Source organism: Elephantulus edwardii, unplaced genomic scaffold (assembly GCF_000299155.1).
Source record: "Elephantulus edwardii isolate Elephantulus edwardi_28Jun2011 unplaced genomic scaffold, EleEdw1.0 scaffold00015, whole genome shotgun sequence".
Classification (NCBI taxonomy): Eukaryota; Metazoa; Chordata; class Mammalia; order Macroscelidea; family Macroscelididae; genus Elephantulus; species Elephantulus edwardii.
Genome location: NW_006399765.1, coordinates 4,191,550 through 4,214,762, shown reverse-complemented (window position 1 = coordinate 4,214,762; position 23,213 = coordinate 4,191,550). Strand labels below are relative to the sequence as shown.

Below are 23,213 nucleotides of genomic sequence, written 5' to 3'. Positions count from 1 at the left end.
TGGCCCAGGATGGCCGGGCTGAGGTCTGTGGAACATCTGGCAGGGCCAGGATGGTCATTAGGTGGCAGGCGCCCGGCGCCACCGCCACCTCAGCCTTCGCAGGGGGCCAGTGGTGACTCAATGAGGCCTTTGTGGGCCCCAGGCCACAGTCAACCGTGCTGTGCCTGGGCCATCTGCCCCATCTGCCTCACTCAGAGGGGCCTTGTTCCAGGACCACATGACCCCCCTGCAGCCGGCAAGGACCCATGAAACCCCCCAGAAAGGACTACCTGGCTTCAAGGGGTCTCTGCAATTGCCTGTTTTACCTCTGAAGAGAGAAGCTGGGTGGCTGGCTCAGAAGTATCCAGCCACCAGTGACCTGGGTACAGGGGTCTGCAGGTCATCCACATTGCCAGAGGTCAGGGTGATGCCCCGGGGCAAGTGGCTTCCATTTCCTCATTCACAGTGCCACCAACTACAGCACCTCCAGCCAGAGGGACTGTGACCTGACAACCTGTCATGAGGTGCCTGGTGCATGTCACAGCTCAGTAGCTACCAGCCTGTGAGAGGGGGCCTATGCTGTGGACTCTGCCCACAGCTACCTCCCAACCGTGGAAGCTGCTGTTACTCCGACACTGGACTATGGCAAGTGAGAACCCTGGGCCGGGTGTCAGGAGTTTCCGTCTCAGACTAAGCCCCCATGCCTCAGTTTTCCCTCACTCGAAGATGCATGAGGACTTTGCCCACTCCTCACTGGGTGCTCTCCTGCAGGCTACGGCACCCAGAAATGCTGGTGCTGGGCCCCCCAGCTCTTCGGCCTTGATGGTCTCTCTGAACCAGGGGGCAGCTTCCCTGTAATGTCTATGGAGGAACAGGAAGGGCCTACCTCCCTCTTGTCCTGAAGAAACCACTCTGGGAAGACTCCTAGCAGGAGCGAAAGGGAGGGAGATGAGGCCTTCATCACCTGGGGAACACAGAAGCCAGGTCCTTCCAGCTGAAACTCAAGGATGTTGCAGTCGGTTTAGGAGGCTCCTTGCCAGCCTGGGAATAACATTCAGATTCTTCCCTGGGGCATACAGGTTGGCCCATATCCCCGGTTTTACTGATCCTGGCCCCTGAGGAGTCAGGCCCACTTTTAGTAAACCCCCAGGGTACGTGTGGGAGCTCTGTGGTGTTGTCTGTAAGGAGCTGCGATGCTGAACCAAAGGCGGTGCCTCTTTGGCAGTTCAAATCCACAGCAGCTCTTTGGGAGAGATGGGCAATCTCCTCTCTCGTGATTTACAGCCTCTGAACCCAGCGGAGACTCAGCTGAGTCAGCTCAGCCGTGATGGCAGTTCACAGAGCAGGTTTAGTGTGGGCAGCACGTGGGTGCCTGGCCAGCACCGCCACTGCCCCCAAGTGGTAGAAGGTGGTGGGAACTCCCGGAGCTGGTGCGAGTAGGGCCTGTGGGCCCCTGACCAGCCCAGGATGTTTCCGGGGTGCTGAGCACCTAGGATGGAGGGACTCAGTGGTCAGGGCCTCACTCTAGATTGGGGTACCCCATGTCCCCAGGTAGGAGCTTGGAGTAGTTTCTGGGTGGGACAGTGAGAGCAGGCAAAGTCAGTGCATGATGCTAGTTTCTTCCACATAGAAAATTCTAGAAGTGCTTGCCCTGGCCACAGGAAGAGTTTTTAATGCAAGGCAAAGTCAGTTCATGATACAAAAATCTAAAAATCAGACCCGCTCTCCCAACCTGATGCCCAGGGTGGGGTTGGGGGTGGGGGGGCTGAGGGCTTGCTTCGCCTGCAATGAGAGGGGACAGAGGAAGGCCACTGAGGTCCTTCGCCCTGCTGAAGCCACTGCGGTCCTGGTGCCCCCTGCCCGGCACACGGTCGTCCATCCTCATCCTGTCTGTTTGTCTGTCCTTGGAGGGTCGTGTGCCAGCAGCGTCATTTCTCCTTCTTTTCGGTCCCTTTCGTTTCTGTGCTGTCTTTGGATTCTGCCACTGCAGCTGGATCCTTAGGATTTGACTCCTCATAGCTGGTCAAAAAGCAGAATAAAATCAATCCATTTAGAGGAGGAGAAGGTGGCCTCTGTCCCCTCCCCCGAATGCTACCCTGTATCTGTGGCCCAGCATCTTCTGATTCTCGCCCCTGCCTGATTCTGTGCTCTCCTCTGACAGGGACTCTACTTTCTGTTCCCAGTGGTGCCAAGGGGCATCGAGGGCAGTGGCAAATGGAGGAGAGGTTGGACTTGGGCATGTGAGGGCCAACTTAAAGCTTCTTGAACCTTCTGCTGGGGAGGAGAAAGGGGCAGCCAGGCCATGGCTGTAGAGATGGACTGCCTCCCAGGGCACCTGGTAAGAGGCCTGGGGTTCAGCCCCGAGTGGCAACAGGGGTGTTACCCTGCTGGCAAGTGGCCTGGTGTCATCTTGAATGCAGACACCTTGGCTTAGCATTTACTATGGTCTTTACTTACTGAGTAACGGAGTCCCTGCCAAGGACAATACGTACATTTCCCCATCACATCAACCCTGTGAGGCAGGAATGTGCCCACTTAGAGATGAAGAAAGAGAAGCTCTGAGAGGAAAGTGACTTGCCCGAGGGGGTATGTGTGTGCGCACAGCAATGAGCACGCTGTGAGATGAGAGTACTACTGGTGAACAGGGCCATCCACATATGCTCTCGTGTATGGCCTGCACTGATCGCAAGGACTGTGAGGTTCTGGGGTGCTGTGGCCGTGTGCAGCGCTGGCTGGTGGTTCTGAGGAGCTGCCTCCTGCCGCCCCCCAGGACTGCTCCCTGCCCTGTATACTGCAGCTGGAGTGTCGGCCCTACCTTGGGCTCTGGGGCAGGTGGGGGAAAGCAGGCAGGTGGGTACCCGCTGGGCATTACATGGCGCTGGGATTCGGCTGGCGCCGGCGGCGAGAGCCAGCTAGCTTCTGCTGCATGGAGTCGGCCAGGCTGGCTGGGGAGCCCGAGACTGTGGGGAAGTGGGTGAGCCTCGGGGTATGAGGCAAGATTTCCGCTGAGGACTCGTAGCTGTGTGAGAGACAGAGAGAGACAGGAAAAAAAGAGAGCTGGAGGGGAAGGGCTGAGAGAGAGGACAGAGCAGGATGCCTTAGTCTAGGGGCAGGGCACTGAATGTGCTGGTGTTTCTCTGCGTATTCAAGCTTCAGGAGACGTCAGTGTTACATGGAGAAAAAACAAAGATGCGCCTATACATCATGGCTGTGCTGGGCTATGTATTGCTCCTATCTCTGGGATGCAGTGTCCAGGGACGCAAACAAGAGACCCAGCATGCCACCCCCTTGTCAAGGACAATCGTGTGTGTGAACACTGGCCACTGTAGGGTGGCTGGGCCTGAGGGGTCCCCCTCTCCTAGCTGGGGAACTGTGACCTGTGTGTGTGCGCTACCTATTCAAAGGTAAACATATGACAAAAGGGAGAGCTGCTGAAGAGAAAGATAAAACAGGATGAGGTAGAAAACCAGGGAAGAGAGGTGGCTAGAGAGATGGACTGGGTGGTCTGTAAGGGGAACGGAGGGGGAGGGACAGGTGCCAAGCCCAGGGGACCAGGGGCATCCCTGGCCTGAAGGGCACCCAGGCCTGCCCTGTGGTTCACCCCTCCTGCAGGGCTCTGCCAGGCCAGGACATGAGGCAGGCAGGCTGGAGCCCCGGGGCTTTAGGCAGAGCAGGGAGGGCAGAGACAGGAACGAGGGAGGGTGAGTCATGGGTTCCCTGAGGGCACCCAGGTGCACGAGGCCTTGGCCCTGGCGAGTGTGTGAGGGACAAGCCGGAGGCCGGGCAGGTGGGGCTGGGTGGAAGGCCCCTGAGTGGGCAGCTTCAATTGCAGTTGGCAGCTATTTCTGGGTTCCTGGCAGGCGGGGCCTGGTGCTGGGGAGCAGACACCTGTCAGGTCACGCAGGCCTGGGAGGGTGGGCGGCCCGTGCGTAGGGTGTGGCAGGTGCTGCTGGGCCTGCATGAGATTCAAACCTCAGACCGCCCAACCCAGCTGGCTGTGGGTCACGGGCACAAGGGCAAGAGCTTTCCAAGCCTATCTCTTGGGGGGAGGTGGCTCTGCATGCGGAAGGGGTCCTGACACCCCTCAGCTCGTCGGGGCCAGAGAGGGCTGACTGCCTTCTAATCTGGGGTACCTTTCACCACGCTGGGTGCGTCCACCTGCTGTGTCTATTACTCATGCGTGAAAGCTGAGGCTGAGGAAGGAAGGGACAAGCCTGAAGCCACAAGGTGGCAGAGCTGGCCAGGAACCCGGGCTCCTGGCAGTGGGGCAGCCCTGGGAGAAATCTACACCAGCTAGATACCCCCTTCTCACGACCCAGCTGGCATCTGGGTGTGGGTGCCACCCAGAGAGCCTGGAGGCCCTGGCCTCCCCCTGGCTCTCCGCCCAGGGAAAGGTTCCCACTGGTACCCACAGGCCAGGCACCCACGTGCTGGCGGAAAGGGCGAGGGGTGGGGCTGGTGGCAGGAACAATGTTCCCCTGGAGACGTGTATAAACACCCCCAGCCGGCGCCACAAGCTGCCTGCAGATGCACCTGCGCCCCTGCACCCCCCCGCCTGGCCTTACCTGAACATCTCCGCCACTTCTCCCTTGGCCAGCGCCACTAGGACTGGAAAGCCAATGCAGGCAGGGACCAGGTACAGGAGAGCAGGCTGTGAGAGGACATGGCTGGTCAGGCATGGGGCAGGGCACCGAGCAGGGTCACACCCCAGCCCGACCCTCCTGGGCGTGGCTACCACCCTGCCTGACAAAGTAGCTGACTCAGGCCCTCAGAGGTGCTAGACCGGGCTGCTTCCCAGGCCAGGCTGTGCCCACTAAGGGGTGCCAGAAGCCCAGACACTCCCGCATACGAAGTTTCAGTCAGAAGCGCTGGCTTCCGGGGTCTGGCTGACAGCACGTGAATCAGCTGGGGCAGCAGGTTAAGATTCACTACACCCTGGGTTCCATGTGCGTCCCCAGGCCTGTGGTGCCAGAAAGCTGTTTTTTTAAACAAATGCTTCAAGAGATGCTGTTACATTAAGATGCTGAAAATGTCAGCTAAGGAAGCAAAGGAGGATGGAACCTCTGGGTTCAACCAGCCATCCCCACTGGACCCACCTGGGAAAACACTTTGCAGTCCAGAGGGGAGCAAATGACAGGAAAATATCTTCTAACAGAACAAGAAGGCAAGCAGCCTTAACCCAAGATCACCAGTAAGGTGATAAAGCGTCCTCCCTTTCCCCCTTCACATCATCACCCCTGTTCAGCATGAAGAAGCCAGAGAGTCGGCATCCAGTTCCCAAATCAATAAGACAGGTGGTTTAAATACCATTGGAAAATGCTTATGATTGCCCTATAGCATCTGGTCCCCACTGGATCCTTTTCATTTCCTTCACCTGCTCCCCCCACCAACCAATTTCTGCAGCTCTGAAACGGCATCCCTGCCCATCCTCACCCTTCTGGCCCCAACCCTCACCTCTTTGTACCCCCAATATCTTTTTCCCAATTAAAAAAAAAAACCACAACAAAAAAACCCCACAAAACAAAACAAAACGAAAAGATGCTGAAAATGATGACACAGCTGAACAAAACTGACTACGTGCTGAAGTTGGCATTAAGGTCACTCAGCTGGTCACTGGCTCTGCTGGCCCAGAGGGTCTGCTCAGGCTGAGAATCCTGGTGCAGCTGTGCTGGAGAGAGGAGTTATACTAGCAGCTCCTGTCTGCAGAGTGGTGACTCCCAGGGAATGTTCTGGCACATCTCTGTGGTCCCTGTGGCTATTCTCCTTGGCTGACAGTTGGAAGGAGGGGACCGCTCAGGCCTCACTGATCTAAAAGTGAGACTAGGATTTGAGCCCAGACACACTGAACTACTCTCTGAATGAAGCCTTAGAGGGATGGCGATTATTCCACCCTCACTCTTCTTCACCCCAAGGCCATGTCAGGTCTGACCCTCGCCTTCCTCTCCAATCGCACTTGACATGTCCTGCTCTGACAGTGCTGGCTTCCTACTAGGCTTGTTACCTCCAACCACAGGACCTCTGCATGTGCAGATCCTGTGGTGCTGCTCCTCCTTCTGCCTAGTTTCTTCCTCCTTATGGCCATATGCGCACCACTTTATGAACTACCCTTAAAGTGGGGTGCTCTGCCGTGAGATGCGTAACTAACCCACACTCCAGACAATGGGAAGACAGGTCAAACTTCCCACGGGGGAAAATATATAACCTACGTGTGTTTGTCAGAACGCAGGAATGATGCTGAAATAAATAATTTGAATCAAGAAGCTAGAAAAACAATAAAATATGAATAGGGGAAAAATGAAAGCAGTATGAATGAAAAGCAGAAACAAAGTTGCTATTGAGTCCTGTGGACTCACTGCTGACCCTCCAGCAGGTTTTCAGATGCAGTAAGTCACACAGGAGGGAGACTGCCATCCTTCTCCTGCAGAGAAGCTAGTGGATTCAAACTGTGTGCAGCTTTTCACCACAAGCTCACCAGAGCTCCCAGAGAAATAAAGTAGGCAAAGAATATACTGAACTTTCATTTCTGGGGATAAAGTCCTTCTATCCAATTCAGAGCTGAGCCGAGTGATCACAGGAAGGAGGAGGCCTAGACTACGTTGTACGACTATCCGGTTCTGGATTCAGGATCGTCTGCCTTGAAGCCAGGCACATCCTCACTCAAGCGTGGGCCAATGGAGGCTCCTCTGGGGACAATGAGACGAGCTCTCTATTATCAGAGGGATACGAGCTGGCATTCTGTCTTCTCTCAAGACCCTGGGCAACCTTTCCAAAGAAAGTCAGGACTGGCGTCTGGGATGGACAAGGTGCAGTGAGTGGATGTCAGGACTCCAGGCTTCCTGTCCCATCTTGGCCTCACTGTGTGACCACACGGCCTCCTTCTCTGGGCTTGCCTGTCCTGTGTACAATGAGGGGTCACACCTGACCCATCTCTGAGCGCCCTTCTGGGGGCTACTAGCCCCTCCTGGCTTGGGGTGGGTTTTCCAAAAAATCATTTTTTGGTGAAGATATGTATGACCAAACATACAGCAATCCACCAATTTCTACATGTACAATTCAGTGATGATGGTGACATTCTTCAAGCTGCCACCTTTCTCATACTTTCCAAATAGTTTCACCATCATTAACATACACTGACCCCTAAACCTCCTGAGTCGCTGCTGCCAGTGTGACTGGCACTTGGCTAAGATAATACTGGTAGTGTGCCTGTCTGTGTCTCGGGGTAGAAGGGGCCCCAAGACACAGGTTCTCCTCAGGTTCTCAGTCACCTTGTCACAAAAGCTTCTCAGGGAGATTTCCTGATGACTGGCAAGGTGGATGTCAAGCGTCTAGGGTCCTGCACGGCCCAGCTTGACTTGCTGCATGACCCAGGGAAACCTTCCTTTCTCTATGGGCTGAACTGTCCCCATGAGGAGATGATCTATCCTGCCCCCCCCAGCGCATGAGAAGGCGGAGTCCTCCTTGAGTCCATCCCAGGCTGAGGTCAAGCTCGCCACCTAGTGGCCACGGGGGGAATCAACAGGCAGAGCTGAAGCCCAGCTGCCAGTCTGCAATTTGGCTTCTCAGCCTGGGTACTGGGGCAGATGAACACAGTGTGTTGGATGTTTCTGCCCAGTGCCCATCCCACAGCAGGAGTGATGGGGTTTGTCAAGGTAGGTTCTGAGTGCTATGACTGAAGTGGGAAGCGGAGAAGGGCAGTCTGACAGCCATGTTCCTGGGGAAAGGGACAGCATTAATCTAATACAGGCAGAAAAGGGAGAGCTCTGGTGGTCTAGTGAGTAAGGTGTTGTGCTGCCAGCCTAAAGGTCCATGGTTCGAATCCACCAGCTGCCGTGTGGGAGAAAGATGGGTAACCTCCTCCTGTGCCTTCTTCCTGCCTCTGAAAACCCACTGGAGGGTCAGCTATGAGGGGGTTCCGACTTTAACAGGCAGTAAAGTACTCCAGAGGTCTCCCATCTGGCCCTACTGACGCCCAGCCACACTCTACAGCTCCCTGGATGAGTGCAATACTGTGCACACACTGTCCCTGACACAGGAGTGTCCTCCAGAGGCCGTGTGGAACAGATGTGGAACAGGTGACACCCCGTCTTTGCTCGGGGACCCTGAGTCAGTTATGGCGATCTCTCCATGACTCCTTTACTCTTCTGTACGAGAAGCAAACAAGAAACCCTGGCGGTGCAATGGTTAAGTGCTTGCTGCTTACGGAGAAGCTGGTGACTTGAGCTCACTTCATGGCTTGTGGGGGGATAAGACTTGGTGGTCTCTAAGATTATAGCTTCAAACCCCACAGGGGAACTTCTCCTATGTCCCATGGGGTTGTGATGAGCTGAAAATCGGCTCAATGGCACCTAACAACACAAACAGGACCAACATCAGAGTGGCGCTGTGAAGCTCGAATGACCGAGTGAGTAAGGGTCTATGACACAGTGCTCAGCCCGGGGTGGGAGCCCCGAACAGCTGTCGTGATTACGCCAGACACAGCTCCTCTGTGGCTGCTGGGGGTGGCGTGGGGAACAGCAGGAGCAACAGTAACGGGGGCAGCAGACACTAACTGGGCCAGGCCTGGCTCGAAGAACTTGTACTCCCATTAACTCATTCCATCCTCAAATGACACCAAGGATTATCTACCTATCCCTTTTCTGTTTTTATCTAAGAAGAAACCAGCCTTACATTCAGCAACCTGCTCACTCACACAACTCAACGGTGGAGTCTGCATTTACCCTCAGAACTCCTGGTTCTGGCTCGTTTTAGCCTCCGGCCCCAATACCTCTCTGACTTGAGTTTCCACGCAGTACGGGCTGGAACCCTGGGTCCCTCATGTGCCGATCCCATGGCACCTATTTACAAAGACTGTGGCACTGGGAGGGGCTTAACCCAGAGTTTGCTGCCTTGCAGTCAGCTCACGGTGAACCCTCTCCCCAACCTCCTGCCACCATCCCCAGATCAAACCGCTGTGGTCCACAGGGCTTTTATGGACTGAGTTCTGGAAGCTGGCTGCTAGCCCTTTCTTTCTAGTCTGCCTTTGTTTGTCAGCTCGACAGACACTTCTTCAGCATCACAGCAACACGCAGGCCTCCACTGACAGATGACTGGTCACTGGGAGGGAATTGAACCCATGTTTTCCCAGAGGAAGGAGAAAGTGCTACTACTGGACTACTACTGCCCACCTAGCCAGCTGGTTCTGTCTACTCCAAGAGAGTGATTCTGCCCATTTCCTCCAGGACACAGGGCTGACTCCCGTGTCATGCTCTCGCCACCTCCTGCTTCAATACCCACCCTGGTGAACTCCTCCATCACTCCTGTCCTGAGACAGACATGGGGCAAAACCATCTAGCACCCACCCCACTCCTCTTCCTTTTTGTCTGCCCCATTTCCTGGGCTAAAAGGACAAATTCTAGACACTCTGGCCGCTGGGGTTGCCACATGCCATAGATCTGTCCCCTTGACCTGTGAGGTCATTCTGGGAGTCTGCCTTCCTGATGGAAGATGACCCACAGGGCTGGTACTGCGGTACTGCGTTCTCCTCTTTGCAACAAGTGTGGATGTGCCTGGAGCAGGGGAAGCCACAGTGCAGGAAGCAAGAGAAACACAGACATGCCTGGTCCAACGCGATGAGCGGCCGCCTGCCCATAGACCGTCTGAAGGTGTGACAAGTGAGCCTGTGTGAGGCCGGGAGCTGCAGTGAACGCCCTGCACAGAGCAGGCAGGCTCACCTGGGCGTGCTTGAAGATGTGCATGATGAAGATGGTCAGGCCCAGGCCGAAGATGTAGGCTGCGAAGCTGGTGTAGAAGTAGGTGTGGGTATTCTTCTTCAAGCTGGGGAAGAGGCGAGGAAAAAGAGGCTTAGCTGTGGGGCTTCCTGGGGAGCCAAGCCAAGGCTGCCAGGGAGCCTGAGGACCATGGGCCGGGAGCCTGGGGCTGTGTGCCGAGGCTGCCCTCCACTCTGTCTCTGGACTAATACTGCTCCTCGCATGTGCAGAGAGTGGGAAAACCAGGGGCCCAGCTGCCTGGTGGTTGTGAAAATCAAATGTTATAACGTAAGGCAGTGGCTCTATGACTTTGGCATTGAGGTTTTAATTTAACAGGGATGAGGTGGAGCCAGGAACCTGCACTTCACTTTTCCCCTACAGATCTCTGGCTCCTTGCCACCCATGTGTCCCTGGCACCTGGAATAGTGCCCGGAAAGGAGTATGTGTTCGATTAATGCCGTGGACTGAGAACACCTGCCTCCTTCTCCCCCTGCCTGGACTGCTTCTGAGCCTGAGCTGAGTGTTGAGCTCTCTTGCTGGAAAGCTGGGGTCCAGCTGACGGCCTCTGGGAACAGATTCACCCAGGGACCAGCTCCGAAGGGCTGGGCTCGTTCGCTCGGCAAGCACGGGCTGGGTGGGGAATCCAGCTGCCAAGGGTGCGGGCAGCTGAGCTCACAGCACCAGAGGGGAACCTCCAGGGAACCCTAGTCTCGTGGGTTTATCTGTGTCATTTCAGAACAGCCTCGAGCACAGGTAGCAGGGACAGACATGGCCCTACTTACACCCAGGTGGGCCCCTTTCCGGGGAAAGCCCATGTCCAGCAGGTCCCGTGTGACAGTCCAGACCACCCACGTGCACATGAGGGCGGAAGAGCTATTTCACGTGCTGACTTGATTTTGAAAGGGTTAGCATTTCTTGGGACTGTTTTTGGAGTTACCAAGCACAAGAAAATTAAGAAATGTTCATAAATCAAGATTAAGCATAAAAATTTGGGTGAAAAATCGAGCAAGCCCTTCCGGGTGCTGAGAACAGATGGTGAGCAGTCGCTGGTGCCACCTGCTGGTGGCTGGCTCGCTGGCCCCCTCCCTGTCCTCTGGCCTTATTTTCAAGAAAAGACTCAAAAGTCAGAGTAAGAATGGACGGGCAACAGCCAGAGCCAGATGGTGGGACACAGTAACCTGGCCCGGGATAATGAAAAACTATTAATTAATAATAGTAATAATAATAATAATAATAATAATAATACTGACGGCATCAGCTGAATTTTCCGGAGAAGCTGAGGTCACGACTCTCTACCATTAATTTAAGGAGGAACCTGAGGGTCAGAACTGTCAGGCCACTTGCCAAAGTCACACTGTCAGAGAGCCTTCTGGGGTGAATGTTTTGCGGCCCCAGGTTTTCCTTTCACATGTGAACTGCAGACATAGGACACTGTACAGGCTGGGCAGGAATGGAGGTGCCGGAGGGCTCCAGGAGGTCCTGGAAAGGGGAGCCTCTCACTCACTGGGGCTGTGGGTGACAGTCTCCACTTCAAGAAGCTTACCTGATGTCAAAACGCAGCAGCAAGGCGATGAAGATTCCTGTGACAGAAAGGCGCAGTTAAAGAGGGCCCAGGAAAGGCAGAGCCTCTGTAGCTTAGGGATGGAGGTGGAGCGCTCGTCTCAACTACTAAGAGCAGGACAGAGAACATGCTGACTGAGTCCTGGTCCCCATCCTGGTACCCCAGCCACAGGGCTGTCTCAGGGGGCCAACCACCAGCAGAAACCCTCCTTCTCTACCATCAACAAGAAGGCCCCAAGATTTTGCTTTCAACTGGGCCCTCACTGCTCCAGCATCCCACAGCAGGGTATAGGTTACCAAGTTCACAGAGGACTACGTTTACTAAGACTGGGCACTGTGGGCAGCAGAGGAACGTGGAAAATCTCTGCTCCTACTGAGTTCAGTGAAGGTGCAGAGGGTAGAGACTCAATTACCTAGTGAACGGGTGTTTCCTTCATGGCGGTGTAAAAAGGGGATGAAACCTAGGAGGGCATGATGTTCTAGGGCAAGAACAGCACATGCAAAGGCAAGAGGGCTCAGGGAATGTGGCAGAAACTGAGAAAGCCAGTTAAGTCTCAGCCTTGGGCCACTGATGCAAGGGTTGTACTGCCATGGGCCACAGAAGGAGCTGGATCTTTATCTCAAGAATAAAGGGGTGGTACAAATGTGTACGAATGAATGAAAACCCCTCTCTTTGTGACAGACAAGTGAGGAGATCTTAGAGGCTCTGTAGGTCTGCCTGCTGCAATATCTGGACTCCAGAAACCCCAGAAGGCCCAGTGACTTAAAGAGAGAAGTGGCTTTTTTTCTCATGAAAACTGTTTAAGGAGACCTGGTAGCATCGTGATTAAGTGCTAGGCTGCTACTCAACAGGTTGACAGTTCAAATCCACCATGTGCTCTGTGTGAGAGATGTAGCAGTCTTGGAAAGAGCAGTTCTACTTGGCCCTATAAGGGAGCTCTGGTGGCCTATGGGTAAGAAGCTGGGCTGCAATCACAAAGGCACATGGTTCAAATCCATCAGCTGCTCTGCAGGAGTATGGGCAATCTCTTCTTGTGTGTTACTGCCTCTGAGAACCTGGAAGGTCAGCTAGGAGTTGGTTCTAACTTGACAGCACACAAAAATTTGGCTCTATAAAGTGGATGTTGTGTGTTGTTACTTGCTACACTAGAAACTGGCTTTTAATTTGCTCCACTTTTTCTTCTGAGTAAGCATCGAGTGTTCTGGTTTCCCAACTCTGGGCCTAGGGGAATACCAGGGAGTCAAAGTCTCAGCCTTCAGCTCCCCTCAGAGGGCCAGCTCCATGTGCTCTGAAGTCTTTTGACTGGAAGTTTGTGCTGCTGGTTGCCCTGGTGGGGCGAGGCCAGGGATTCCTAAGGATGTAGGTCTAGACTTGGGACTGCAGCTGGGGCACCTGTGCCCAGAGCCACAGGTCCACTAAGGAACACTACATGTAGGAGCATGTGCACAAACGCCAGCTCACGCACACAAGCAGCTGCATGCACACTGGTGCCTACCCCAGTGAAGACTCTGCAGCCTTCAGATGTGGCCCACAGGCCCACACTTGGGGAAGGGGCACCAGGACATGCTGGTGGTTCCAGTCTATTTAAAATACCTGTAAACACCAGGAAGGAGCATGTGTGTCAGAGGAGTAGGGTTCCCATCTGACAGTCATGGAACGTGCTCCTTCTCAGTCTAGTCTATGATTACATTATTCTGTCCCAGAAGCTCCACAGGGACAGCCTTATTCACTGCTGTCTGCCCAGTGCACGGCTGGGCCAGGGCTGGCACGCCATCCCTGTGTGCTGAGGTTCAATCATTCACCAAACCCTGTGCTGACCAGTGGTGAGGCCAGTCCTCTTCCCGCCCCTAGACCCCCAATAGAAACACTATCAGTTTTGAAATAAGACCTCTGCTTCAGGGGACATCCTTCTCCACCCTGTACCATGGCCCTCGTCTTGGCAGGGTTACCTGGAATGACAATATCTCCGAGTCCCAGCATGGCAAAGTTGTCTGCTTCGAGGCCCTTCTCCAGCAGATCCTGGGGAAACACCACTGCAAGGGGAGGGAGGGTGTGAGGAGTTGTTGGAGCTCATTTTATTCCACTCCCAGCTCCAAGAGTGTGTTGGAAACCCCCCCATTCTATCTGGTGGAGGCCAGGGGGAAGGCAGGCTGAAGGGTGATGGCACCACCTGGAATCAGGGAAGTGGGGTGGAATCTGGGACCATCTGGGCCCCAGGTTTTGATGCCTTGAGATATGACTCACATTCCCCATTTTTCACAGGTATGGGATTGATCCTCTGGGTAAAAGGGACTGAATCAAAAGCCCATTGTTTGAGACATAAGCCAGCCCCATGCAGTGCTGCCATCTAACAGGGTGTCCTCTCTACCACAGATTTGGACAGATGCGTCCCTTTGAAGGAAGGAAGCCTGGGCTGTGGAGAGCTCTGTCTCCATTTTTTAGAGGTTGCAACCTGGACCCAGGGAGATTAAGTCTCCCCAGGGCCACACAAGCAGCAAGTGAGAGCTGGGATTTAAGCCCAGGAGACCTGGCTTCAGCATGGGCGCATGTACCCACTCTGCTCTCTGCCCTGAGCTGTTTATGGCAGAAAGCAATCCCAACCTAGAAAATGCGAATTTAAGTACCTGAGGCCAAATGGGGGTGCCATTTTCTTAGTACCCACCAATGGCCCGCCGCTGCTCACTAGCTGTACCCAGGCTCCCTGGCAAGACGTCCCTGCTACTGCCGCAAACTCAGCAACACTTCCCCGCTGGCTGTCTACTCTCAGGAGACCCCCCATATTTGCCTCCTCTAGCCCTTAGCTGAAGCAGTGTCTCCTATCCCACACCCTGCACGCATCCTAATGCACGGGGAAGCACTGCGGCTCGGGCCTGCCCAGCACTGTTCCGGACCACTGGCCTCCCTGCTGCACTCGGGTCTGGTAGCTGCCCCTTCAAATACTCAAAGGGCCGGGACACAGGCCTGTCCCGTCACACTCCATCGCCATGGTCGGAGTGACCAGCTCAGGCCCTTAGTTTTATTTAGGTTCATGTGGGGAGAAACTTGCTTTCTTCTGGGGTTGCTGAGCTGGGTCTGTTGGATCTGGGACCAGTGTGGCCACGAGCCCCTCCCTCGCTCCCAGAGAATCTTAACTGCAGGAGGGGACTGTGGGAAGGACACCGATTCTACACTCTCCGAGACGCACTTCCCCTCAACTGCCCATGGTCGAGTCAGCCTTCTCCCCGTAGACGGCTTTCCAGAAGCCTCTTTCCCTTCTCGGAGACCCTGGGTCCCTGAGGTAATGCCTGACAAGTCTACAGTTCAGCCTCATCCAGTTCTCCCACTCCCGAGCTGATAAACCAGTGTGGACACGGACACAGGCCTATGACCCCAATTCTGGCCAGTGAGATATGAAGGAGCTGTGGGGGAAGAAAACCCAATCTCTCCCCTTTCGGCCTCTGGAGAGCTGTTAAGAACTGTGGCAGCCATCTTACGACCAGGAGAGGATGAGCTGAAGGGACAGGAAGAGGAAGTGACCTTGGTTTGCGGGTTATTCCGCTGAGGCACTAGTTAATCCATCTCTGAGCGCCTCTAACGTTAAGCTTGCTGTCATGTGAGGTAACAAAATTTCCCCTTGTGTAAAGTGAGTTTCCTAATACTTGAAACCAGTGGAAACCAATGAAGAAAAAACCAAGGCAGTGAAAGGTGTGGGGCGGAGGCCGATGGTGAGGTGCTGGGGGATCCTGTGAGGGAAGCATCAGTTCTAAGGAAATCCCGGGGTCCCGTTCCCTGCTCTGTGCTTGCTCCCAAAGCAGCACCCCTCACACCTCACTGCACTATGACCCAGGGGCCTGACGTCACAGCCTGGCCAGAGGGTGGTGGCTCGTGGCTGCAGCCGAACGAATCAGTGAGGACCAGACCGGGCAGAGAGGCCTGGGGAGCCTGGAGGAGGGAGGTGGGAGGGAGGACACGGAAAAGAACTGACTGCAACAAGGGGTCACGAGGGGATGAGCCAGAGTAGGGGACAGTGTGGTGCATGTGGCCACTTACATTTTATTGGTGCCTCAAAGGACTTGGCTACTGTCACCATCACGTTGGTGCCAAATACCTGTAAGGAGAAAAGTGTGAGTGGGAAAGGATGGTCCTCTCTTGTCAACCTGAGACCCAGCTGGATGGGAAGCTGGAAGGTGCTCCAGAGAGACTGGAAGCTGAGGTCAGGTGGCCACTTGGTCACACGGGCACCTTACTGGGGGCTCCTGATTCTGGGAAGCGACGAGGGAGTCATCTGAGGGAGTCTGAAAAGGACTGCAGGTGGCCCAAGTCAGGTAAATGACATGGTCCGCAGAGAGTTATGCTGTTAACCCTAGAGTGGAGCTTCTCTGGTGGTTCGAATCCACCAGCTGCTCTGCCGAAGAGACGGGCAATTTCCTCCTGTGCAATTTATACTCTCTCAAAGCCCCCTGGAGGATCAGCTATGAGTTGATTCTGACTTGATGGCCATGGGGTTGAGGTTTTCCAGGCAACCCTTTCTCATGTGATGACATTTTCCATCACCATCTACTGAAGGCAGGAAGGGGCCACCTGAGGCAGGGGCCAGCCTGTCCTTGGTCCCGCCCAGGTAGTGAGCACCAGGTCATGCGTGGGCCCCACTGTCCCACCTCCCTGCCTCTCAACTTCCTGCTGGGGAGACACAGGGTTATATAAACCTCTCCAGAGCCACTGTGCTGACGTTAGAACCACGGGCAAGTGCCACCTCATGAAGGGCTCTTGGTGAATGGTGGAGGTTACTCTGTGGCCCATTTCACGGACGAGGGTAGCTGGGAGAGGACCTACTCCAGGGTTCTGATTTCTAGCTCAAGAATGTTCCAGTCTGTGATCTGCTGTCTCGGCCCGACTCACCCAGAAGACGTCGTAGATGAAGAGGCCGCCCAGCAAGATGCAGCCTGTGCTGACGTTGTTGAGGTGCAGGAGCTCCACCCCGTTGAGGGAGAAGGCCAGGCCAAAGAGGTTGTTGGCGATCCAGTGCTGGGGAAAGGTGGTTCGGGGGTGAGGCCAGCTCACTCACTCATCCCCTCGCCCTGGTGTTGCCCCTCCGGCTAGTGCCCAGCCTCCTCACCTTCCTCAGCAGGTACCAGACGCCAACGATGCTGCTCAGGCCCAGGCACACGAGGTCCTTGGTGTCAAACTCATAATTGATGATTTCTGGGCAGAGAAGGCAGGTCAGTCCACTCCCCAGGTTGCGGGCTTCCTCCCACCCCCTTCAGCCTCCATAGGGAGGAGGGAGCAGCTGTGGGGTCAGTCAGGGGTGTTGGGACAAGGAGAGCTCCCCGGAACTACTGCCAGCCCCCCATTTTCTGTGAGGAAGTAGGCTCAGTCAGCGAGGCTGGGCATGGAGGCTCTGAGGACAGAGCTGGCTGGAATCTGGACTCTGTCACTGGTAACTGAGTGACTCTGGGGGAGGCAGTTCCCTCTCTGAGTGTCTGTTTCCTCATCTGTAAAAAGGGGACAATGCTCCCACCTTAGATCGCCGATGTGGGGAGTAAACGGGAGCATACTTAGAAAGCGCTCAGCTGAGCAGGTGCTTGGTCAGTGCCCAGGTCACGGTGTCACCGATCCCTGGCCTTTAGCCGGGTCAGTTCAGCTTGGGATCTTTCTACTCTGCCAACAAGGGAATCAAAAAGGTTGCTGGCAGCCCATTCCATTTGAAGTGCAGGAAGAAAGTGCAAAGTGGATACCAGCAGAAGCCTGGAGAGGAGCAGGCCGGAGTCCCTGAGATTGCTCTTGTGGGAACCCCAAGAAGACACCCAGATGCTAGACCCGCTGTCGACAGTCTCCAAATGCCCAGAGGTCAACCAAGGGCGAAAGGTAAAGCAATTTCTGACTCCTGAGTGCAGGGAAGCCTGGATGGCTCCAAATTCTGTCCCCTCTTTCCTCTGTGGTAACAGAACCCTGATGAAGTCTAACTGGATGTGAGGCCAACTAGTTGACTGACACATTTGTCAGCTTTCCCGGCAGCTAAATGGGGGACATGTGCTGGCTTCTCCTGTCCTTCTGGGTGGAATGAGGAAGGCCAGGTGCTTGAGCCGGGCCCAGAGGGGACCCCCGGGCACAAGAGAGCTGAGTTTGGGACTCTGTGGTGCTGACTTGTCTTGGCATGTTTGACTTCTGACTTTTTAAAATCCAATGAGCATTTATGGGTCACAGGCGCCCTGGAGATGCAGAAAGGAAACATGTTCACTCACTGCTTTCTAGGGATGAAGTGGCATGTGGCAGGCACCAGTAAGAGCCTGACACCTGGACAGAAACACCTTCCACTTGGCGAAGCCATTTCTAGCTTATCCACAAAGGCCAGGCTTCCCCCAATTCCCCATGGTTTCCAGCTTGATTAAAATCATGGAAACAATTATCAAACCTCGCATGGGATACTAAACACGCTACAGAGAATGATGATATATGGTCCAGAGGTGGGCAGTGGGTGGGGCCAGGCACTGTACTGTACCTTCCGTGTGCCCCCTCCCTATCTAGCAGCGGCCCCAGCAGGGAAGTGGTACGAGGTTACTAATTTCTTTTCTTTTTTGCCCCCACTTGTTGTGTGCTATAGAATCAGATCCGATGGCACAGGAGGAGACTGCCCCTATTTCTTCAGTAGAGCGTCTGGTGGATTCGAACTGCACACCTTCAGGATTGCAGCACAGCTTCTTGCCACTAGGCCACCAGAGCTCCCGAGGTTACTATTTCTGTTTAACAGATGAAACAGCAGCAGCACCAGCCAAAACACCCCAAGGGTCAGAGAACACGGAAGTTTGTAGGCAGCAGCAGAGCTAGGAGAAGAGCCCTGGTCTTATGTTCAGGAGCCCCGCTATCCTGTTCCCTGTTCTCTGAGGGACTCTAGGGCCCAGCAGGAGAGGCCAGGTGGAGGGGAAGACCCCCGGGGCCCAGCTCACAGTTGGGGGAAGCGAAGCGGCAGTACTCACCTTCTTTGTTTTCCCCCGAGCCTTGCGTGAAGAGCAGCTGGTATTGTCGATTTGGGAAGTTGGCTGGAAAAAACTTATTCATGAAGGGGCTGAAAGGGAAGACGAAGGAGGTTGACCAACTGAGTCCTCATGGGTCACACACCCAGGCTCCCCATTCACAGTGTTCTATCCCTGCTTCCGAGCAGCTGCCCTGAGAGGCTGACTTTACTATTCTTAACATGTGCAAATGAGGGGAAGTGACTTGCCCAGGGTGATAAGGAGAACCGTGTCTGAGCTGAAACTTTGAACCTCAGTCTCTGTAAGTACTCTGTCCTGTCTTCTGAGCACCATTAACAAAAGAGAAAGCTGAGGGAGACAGACTTCCAGGCACAAAGCAATATTCAGGAGAGCATGGATTAGAAAATCTGGCCAGTGCACACATCCCTGTGCGACGTGTAACCTCAGGAGACCCTAGGTCTGTTTGGGAGTGGTGGTCAGCCCAGCTTCCTTAAGCTGTCCTGTCTCCTGCACCTTCACCAACTGCCTGTGCAGTCAGACAGACAAGCTCAGGACCCCACTCTGCTCTTAACACCTGCCAATCCGGTGGCATTAAAGCCTTCTGAGTCACAGTGTCCCTGTTTCACAACTTTGGATTCAATGGACCTTATGCTGCCTTGTCCAGGACTCGCATTTCTGGACCTCCTTCCGGACCTGAAGGTGTGATGGTCACCCCTCACCCAACGCAAACTCAGATGAGAACTGCTGCTTCTCCAGCAACAGGCTGGACTCAGCCGGCTTCCTGTCCAGTCAAGACCAGCTTGCTCTGCTCTGGCAATAGTCTCATCACCCAGCAACCTGCTTCCTGGCTGAGCAGGGAGTCTTTCTCTTCTGGGTCCTTCTTCAGAGCAAGAGGAACAACAGGGCCTCCTGGCCTGTGGCCATCCTCCTGGGTGGCCAAGCCATCAATCCTTTCTCTGCCACACACCAGCTCTGGAGCCCTAGCTGAACCATTTCTGCTCCCTGAGCCTCAGCTTCCTCAACTTGCTGTGAAGATCGGAGAGACAGCAGGTGAGCTGCCTGGTCCATCACTGGACTCACAGCAGGTACCTAGGTCCCCGGGCCTTCTGTCATCTAGACACTGTCCACAGCCTGAGCTTGAAAGTCCTATCATGGCCACAGGTCATACTAATAATGACTGACGAGGCAGGCAAATCCAGCACGGCCTCCTCGCTGGGACAGGCAAGCCAGGGCCATGCCGGGTCACATAAGTGAAGGTGAAATGAGCTAGCTCTCTTCCTAAGAACCTGGGGCGGGGGAGGGGGGGGAAGGTCATGGACAGACTTCAAGAAGTGTGCTGGGTCTCTATCTTCCCATTGTCATGAGTTGGTGGTCCCTCTGCACTCGCAGGGCAAGGGTGTGACTGGACGGGACACCTACACAGTGATGTGGGGGCCACACAGAGGGCTTTGGAGCAGCATCCGGAAGCTGAAGACAGCATGGAGGAAGCTAGAAGCTGCTTTCAGCTCACTGTGCATAGCTGGGGGTGGGGTGTTTGGGGTGGGGGAGTGTGGGCAGGAATGGGTGGAGTAGAGGAGGCCCACAGAGGCATTCACTTCAACCAGGCCTCTTCCTTAGGACCCTCCCCAGGAGGCAGAGTGCAGGGGTCAAGAGCATGCAGTTAGACTTCATAGGTTCAAACTCCAGCCCTGCCATGTACAGGCTCCGTGACTCTCTGTGGAACTGTGCCTAGTCTGGAAAACTGAGACTCCAGTCCCTTTCCCTCAGTGTTAATGCTTTTATTACCCCACAAGGAGAGGGGCTTCTGGGTGACCCAAGGACAAGAGCCAAGGATGGAGAGGCTGAGCGCAGCACTTGCACACCTCGATGCTCCTAGGCCAAGCCTGGCGTCCATCTGGCATCCGCTTGTCTGGCACCTGCTTACCGACTGCCTCTGAATGTGAGCTTTGTAACAGGAAGTCTCTGCCCTTGCTGGTTCCTAAAGGTCACTGCTTCCCACAAAGAAACCACATCCCAGAGCCCTCCTCCCCTGGGAGAGGGAGGAAGGGTCAGCAGAGCTGGTGACGTGGCTTCTTCCTCCTGGGGTGGCAACTTTTTGGATTTGGGGCCCTTTCTTTTCTAAAGGTCAGCTGGGTGGGGCCTGGCTCAGAGGTGGTCAAAACAAGCCAGGTTCCCTTAGAGGGAGTCAGGGCTGTGGTTTGGGCTCATCTGAGTCTTGGTGAACAATGAGGGTGTTGGCATGGCAGACTGCCTTCACTTAATACCCCAACTGTGCCGTTTTCTTGAAATGGGTGGAGTGCTGGTGGAGATGGAAGGGGTCTTGAGAGCGCCTGGGTGGGGGCTGACCTGCCTGGAGCTCATCAGGCCTGTGCTGATCCTACAGGTCTGTTCGGGAGGGGGCAGCCAGTCTGCCCTCCTTATAAGCTCTCTGGTCAACCTTGCCAGACTTGGATAAGCAGGCAGGCTCAGAACCTCACATTGTGCTTAACAAAATGAAACAAAACTCACTGCCGCCTACCCACCACACCAAATCTGTTGCTCTAAGTCCATTTTCATTCTCAGTGACCACACACAACAGAGCAGAACCACCCATAGGGCTCCAAGGGGGTAAATCTTTACAGAAGTAGACTGCTACATCTTTCCTCTGTGGAGGGGCCTCTGGCTTCCAATCGCCCACCTTATGATTAGCAGACAAGTGTTGAACCACTGAGTCACTGGGGGCCCCTCTCCTCTGCCCTCACCAACTGTGAGTCCCGATGGTAACAGTCCTCTGGGCCACAGTGTCCCTGCTCAGAACCTTTGGCTGGACCTTGTCGCTGGTGTCCCGCGGGAGGACTGACTAATTTTGTGGACACAAACAGCTTCTCTAAAGTCTAACGACGTCACTGGATTTCCATTAAAAAAGCATTTCAGAGAATGCAAATTTCATCCTCATATCCACTTACTAAACAGCACGATTATGCTCCCCTTCTTTTCATATGGGTAGGTTCTTCTCTATGTAAATTTTACAAGATTTCACTGCTCTACCCTGTCTGGGATCTTTCCGGAGGAAGGCTCTGAGTAGAGGAGCAGCCCGTTGTCCTGTCCTTCACAGGGTCCATCCCCCTATCCCTGAAAGAACAGCCTTCCTGAAGGTACAGGGAGACTGTGGTGCATCCTCCTACAGACCCCTCAGAGCTAAGCCTAGGGGCGGGGGGATGGAGCGGGCCCAGGGAAAGCACAGGCCACAGGCCAGGCCAAGGCAATACAACGGCCAATTTTTTGCTTGAAACTTTTATCAAGAAAACACTTCTTCCTGTTCATTTCTTTTAGCACTAACAAATTTGAACATGTATAGTTTGAGCTGCTGTTATTTTCCCTTTCTGTTGTAAAAAATTATGGCTTGGCCAAAAGACAACAAGTTTCTGTGGGAAATTTGGGACAAAGTCCCTTGGCTCTTACTTTAAAAGGGGGGAAAATTTTTTTGGTGCTACCATGAGAGAGGTTCACAATGCCCTGCTTGGTCACCTGATGGAGGTCAGTCAGGTCTCTTGCATGGTAGCTGGGAGACAACTTTTTGGCGGTGGTTGGGTCATGGAGGGAACTGAGGAGTCTCTGGTCTTGGGGACCGCATAGATGCTGAGGTGAGCTGGGATGGAGTTGGGAGAAGGATCATAAACAACATGGAGAAAGGAGAGGCCCCAGTGCCTAACACCCTGTGCCAGACAGCAGAGTGCTGTCCTGTGAGGAAGTGTGTGCAGGTCAGCCATGATCTTGCCAGCTCCATGTCCCTCAGGATGCCCAGGGCTTCCGGCTCACTTGGTCCTGACTGCCCGCACTGCGAGGGCCCTTGGATCTCCATCTTACATCGAAGCAAAGGATGCTCAGGGAGCTGGAGGAACTTGTAGAATTACAGCACCATCAAGGTCAGATCTAGACGATGACATCGCCCTGCCAATGTGCCCACAGGAGGGAGGTCAAACCCTCCCTGGCTTTCAACACATCCTCTCTCCAGCTCCTCTTCACTGGCTGTAACTGTGGAGTTTCTAACAGTACCTTCAATGTGCACACAGCCCTTCTAATGCCCAGCCTCTCCCGTGCCCTGGCACCTCCTCCAGGGGTCCCACCTTCAGAGGTGAACTCAAGTCTGAACTTCAGTTTTTCTGAATGTACTGCAGGACTAGAAGTACAAGATGACCTTACGGGATACCTGGCAGGATACCACAGAGAACAGTAATAATACTGACAATAGCAACAACGAAACATCGCTAAGCTACAGAAACCACCTATAACGCCAGACACTGTGCTACAATGAGCTTCCGATGTGACCCCTCGAGAAAGGTGCTGTTTTCTTCTACACTCAGGTAAGGAAATTGAGGCCAGAGAGATTAAGTAACAGGGTAACAGGGCTATTAAATGGCAGGGCCTGGATTCAGAGGTAGTCAAATTCCAGAGTCCACACTCTCAATGTCTGATGCTCTCCTGTTCCTCAGGGAGACCATGTAAGGAGTCCCGTCAGGGCGTGGTAGGTGGGACTGTGCTTACCTCAATTCTGTAACAAAAAACATGGACCTCCTTGTTCACAGACAACTTCCCTGACACCCGCACTGGTGGACGGTGCCGCCGCCGCCATCATCACCATCATCATCATCCCCAGCCAGGAAACTGTGGCCCAGAGAGGTTCTAGCTTTTGTCCTAGGTCACCCAGTGTGCCACAGGAAGGGAGGGGGAAGATCCCCTCGGATTTTACAGCTTGGATTCACACCTGGCTCATGGTGACACCAAAGGTCACACTCTTACCCAAGACCCTGAAAGGCCCCTGAGAAAGTGGCTTCAAATACTGCAGGCAAATATGCCTTCTGACCTGATGGTGTGGGACAGGGCCAGGATCCCCAGCACGAAGAAATACATGGACAGCAAGAGGTTGATGTACTCCTGGGAGAAGATCTGAGATGGAAAAACAAGAGAAATGGGAAGTTAGGCTTGCTGGAGGCTAGA

The 23,213-nt window shown here is 54.4% G+C and overlaps 1 protein-coding gene across 3 annotated transcripts in view; it reads right to left on the bottom strand.

The window, feature by feature from the left end:
- Positions 1 to 1,907: 1,907 nt before the first annotated feature.
- Positions 1,908 to 23,213, bottom strand: part of HM13 (histocompatibility (minor) 13) — a 37,284-nt gene continuing 15,978 nt past the window's right edge. The window contains exons 3-13 of one of the 3 annotated variants that reach the window (XM_006881415.1): positions 23,080 to 23,162; positions 18,240 to 18,328; positions 16,382 to 16,467; positions 16,165 to 16,290; positions 15,316 to 15,373; positions 13,236 to 13,319; positions 11,269 to 11,305; positions 9,690 to 9,792; positions 4,545 to 4,630; positions 2,852 to 2,998; positions 1,908 to 1,998 (exon numbers count right to left, since the gene is read on the bottom strand). In XM_006881415.1, the coding sequence (XP_006881477.1) occupies positions 1,908 to 1,998; positions 2,852 to 2,998; positions 4,545 to 4,630; positions 9,690 to 9,792; positions 11,269 to 11,305; positions 13,236 to 13,319; positions 15,316 to 15,373; positions 16,165 to 16,290; positions 16,382 to 16,467; positions 18,240 to 18,328; positions 23,080 to 23,162 (990 nt within the window). Of the gene's footprint in view, positions 1,999 to 2,794; positions 2,999 to 4,544; positions 4,631 to 9,689; positions 9,793 to 11,268; positions 11,306 to 13,235; positions 13,320 to 15,315; positions 15,374 to 16,164; positions 16,291 to 16,381; positions 16,468 to 18,239; positions 18,329 to 23,079; positions 23,163 to 23,213 lie in introns of those variants that run through there. The other 2 variants (XM_006881417.1, XM_006881416.1) reach the window with 2 other exon arrangements.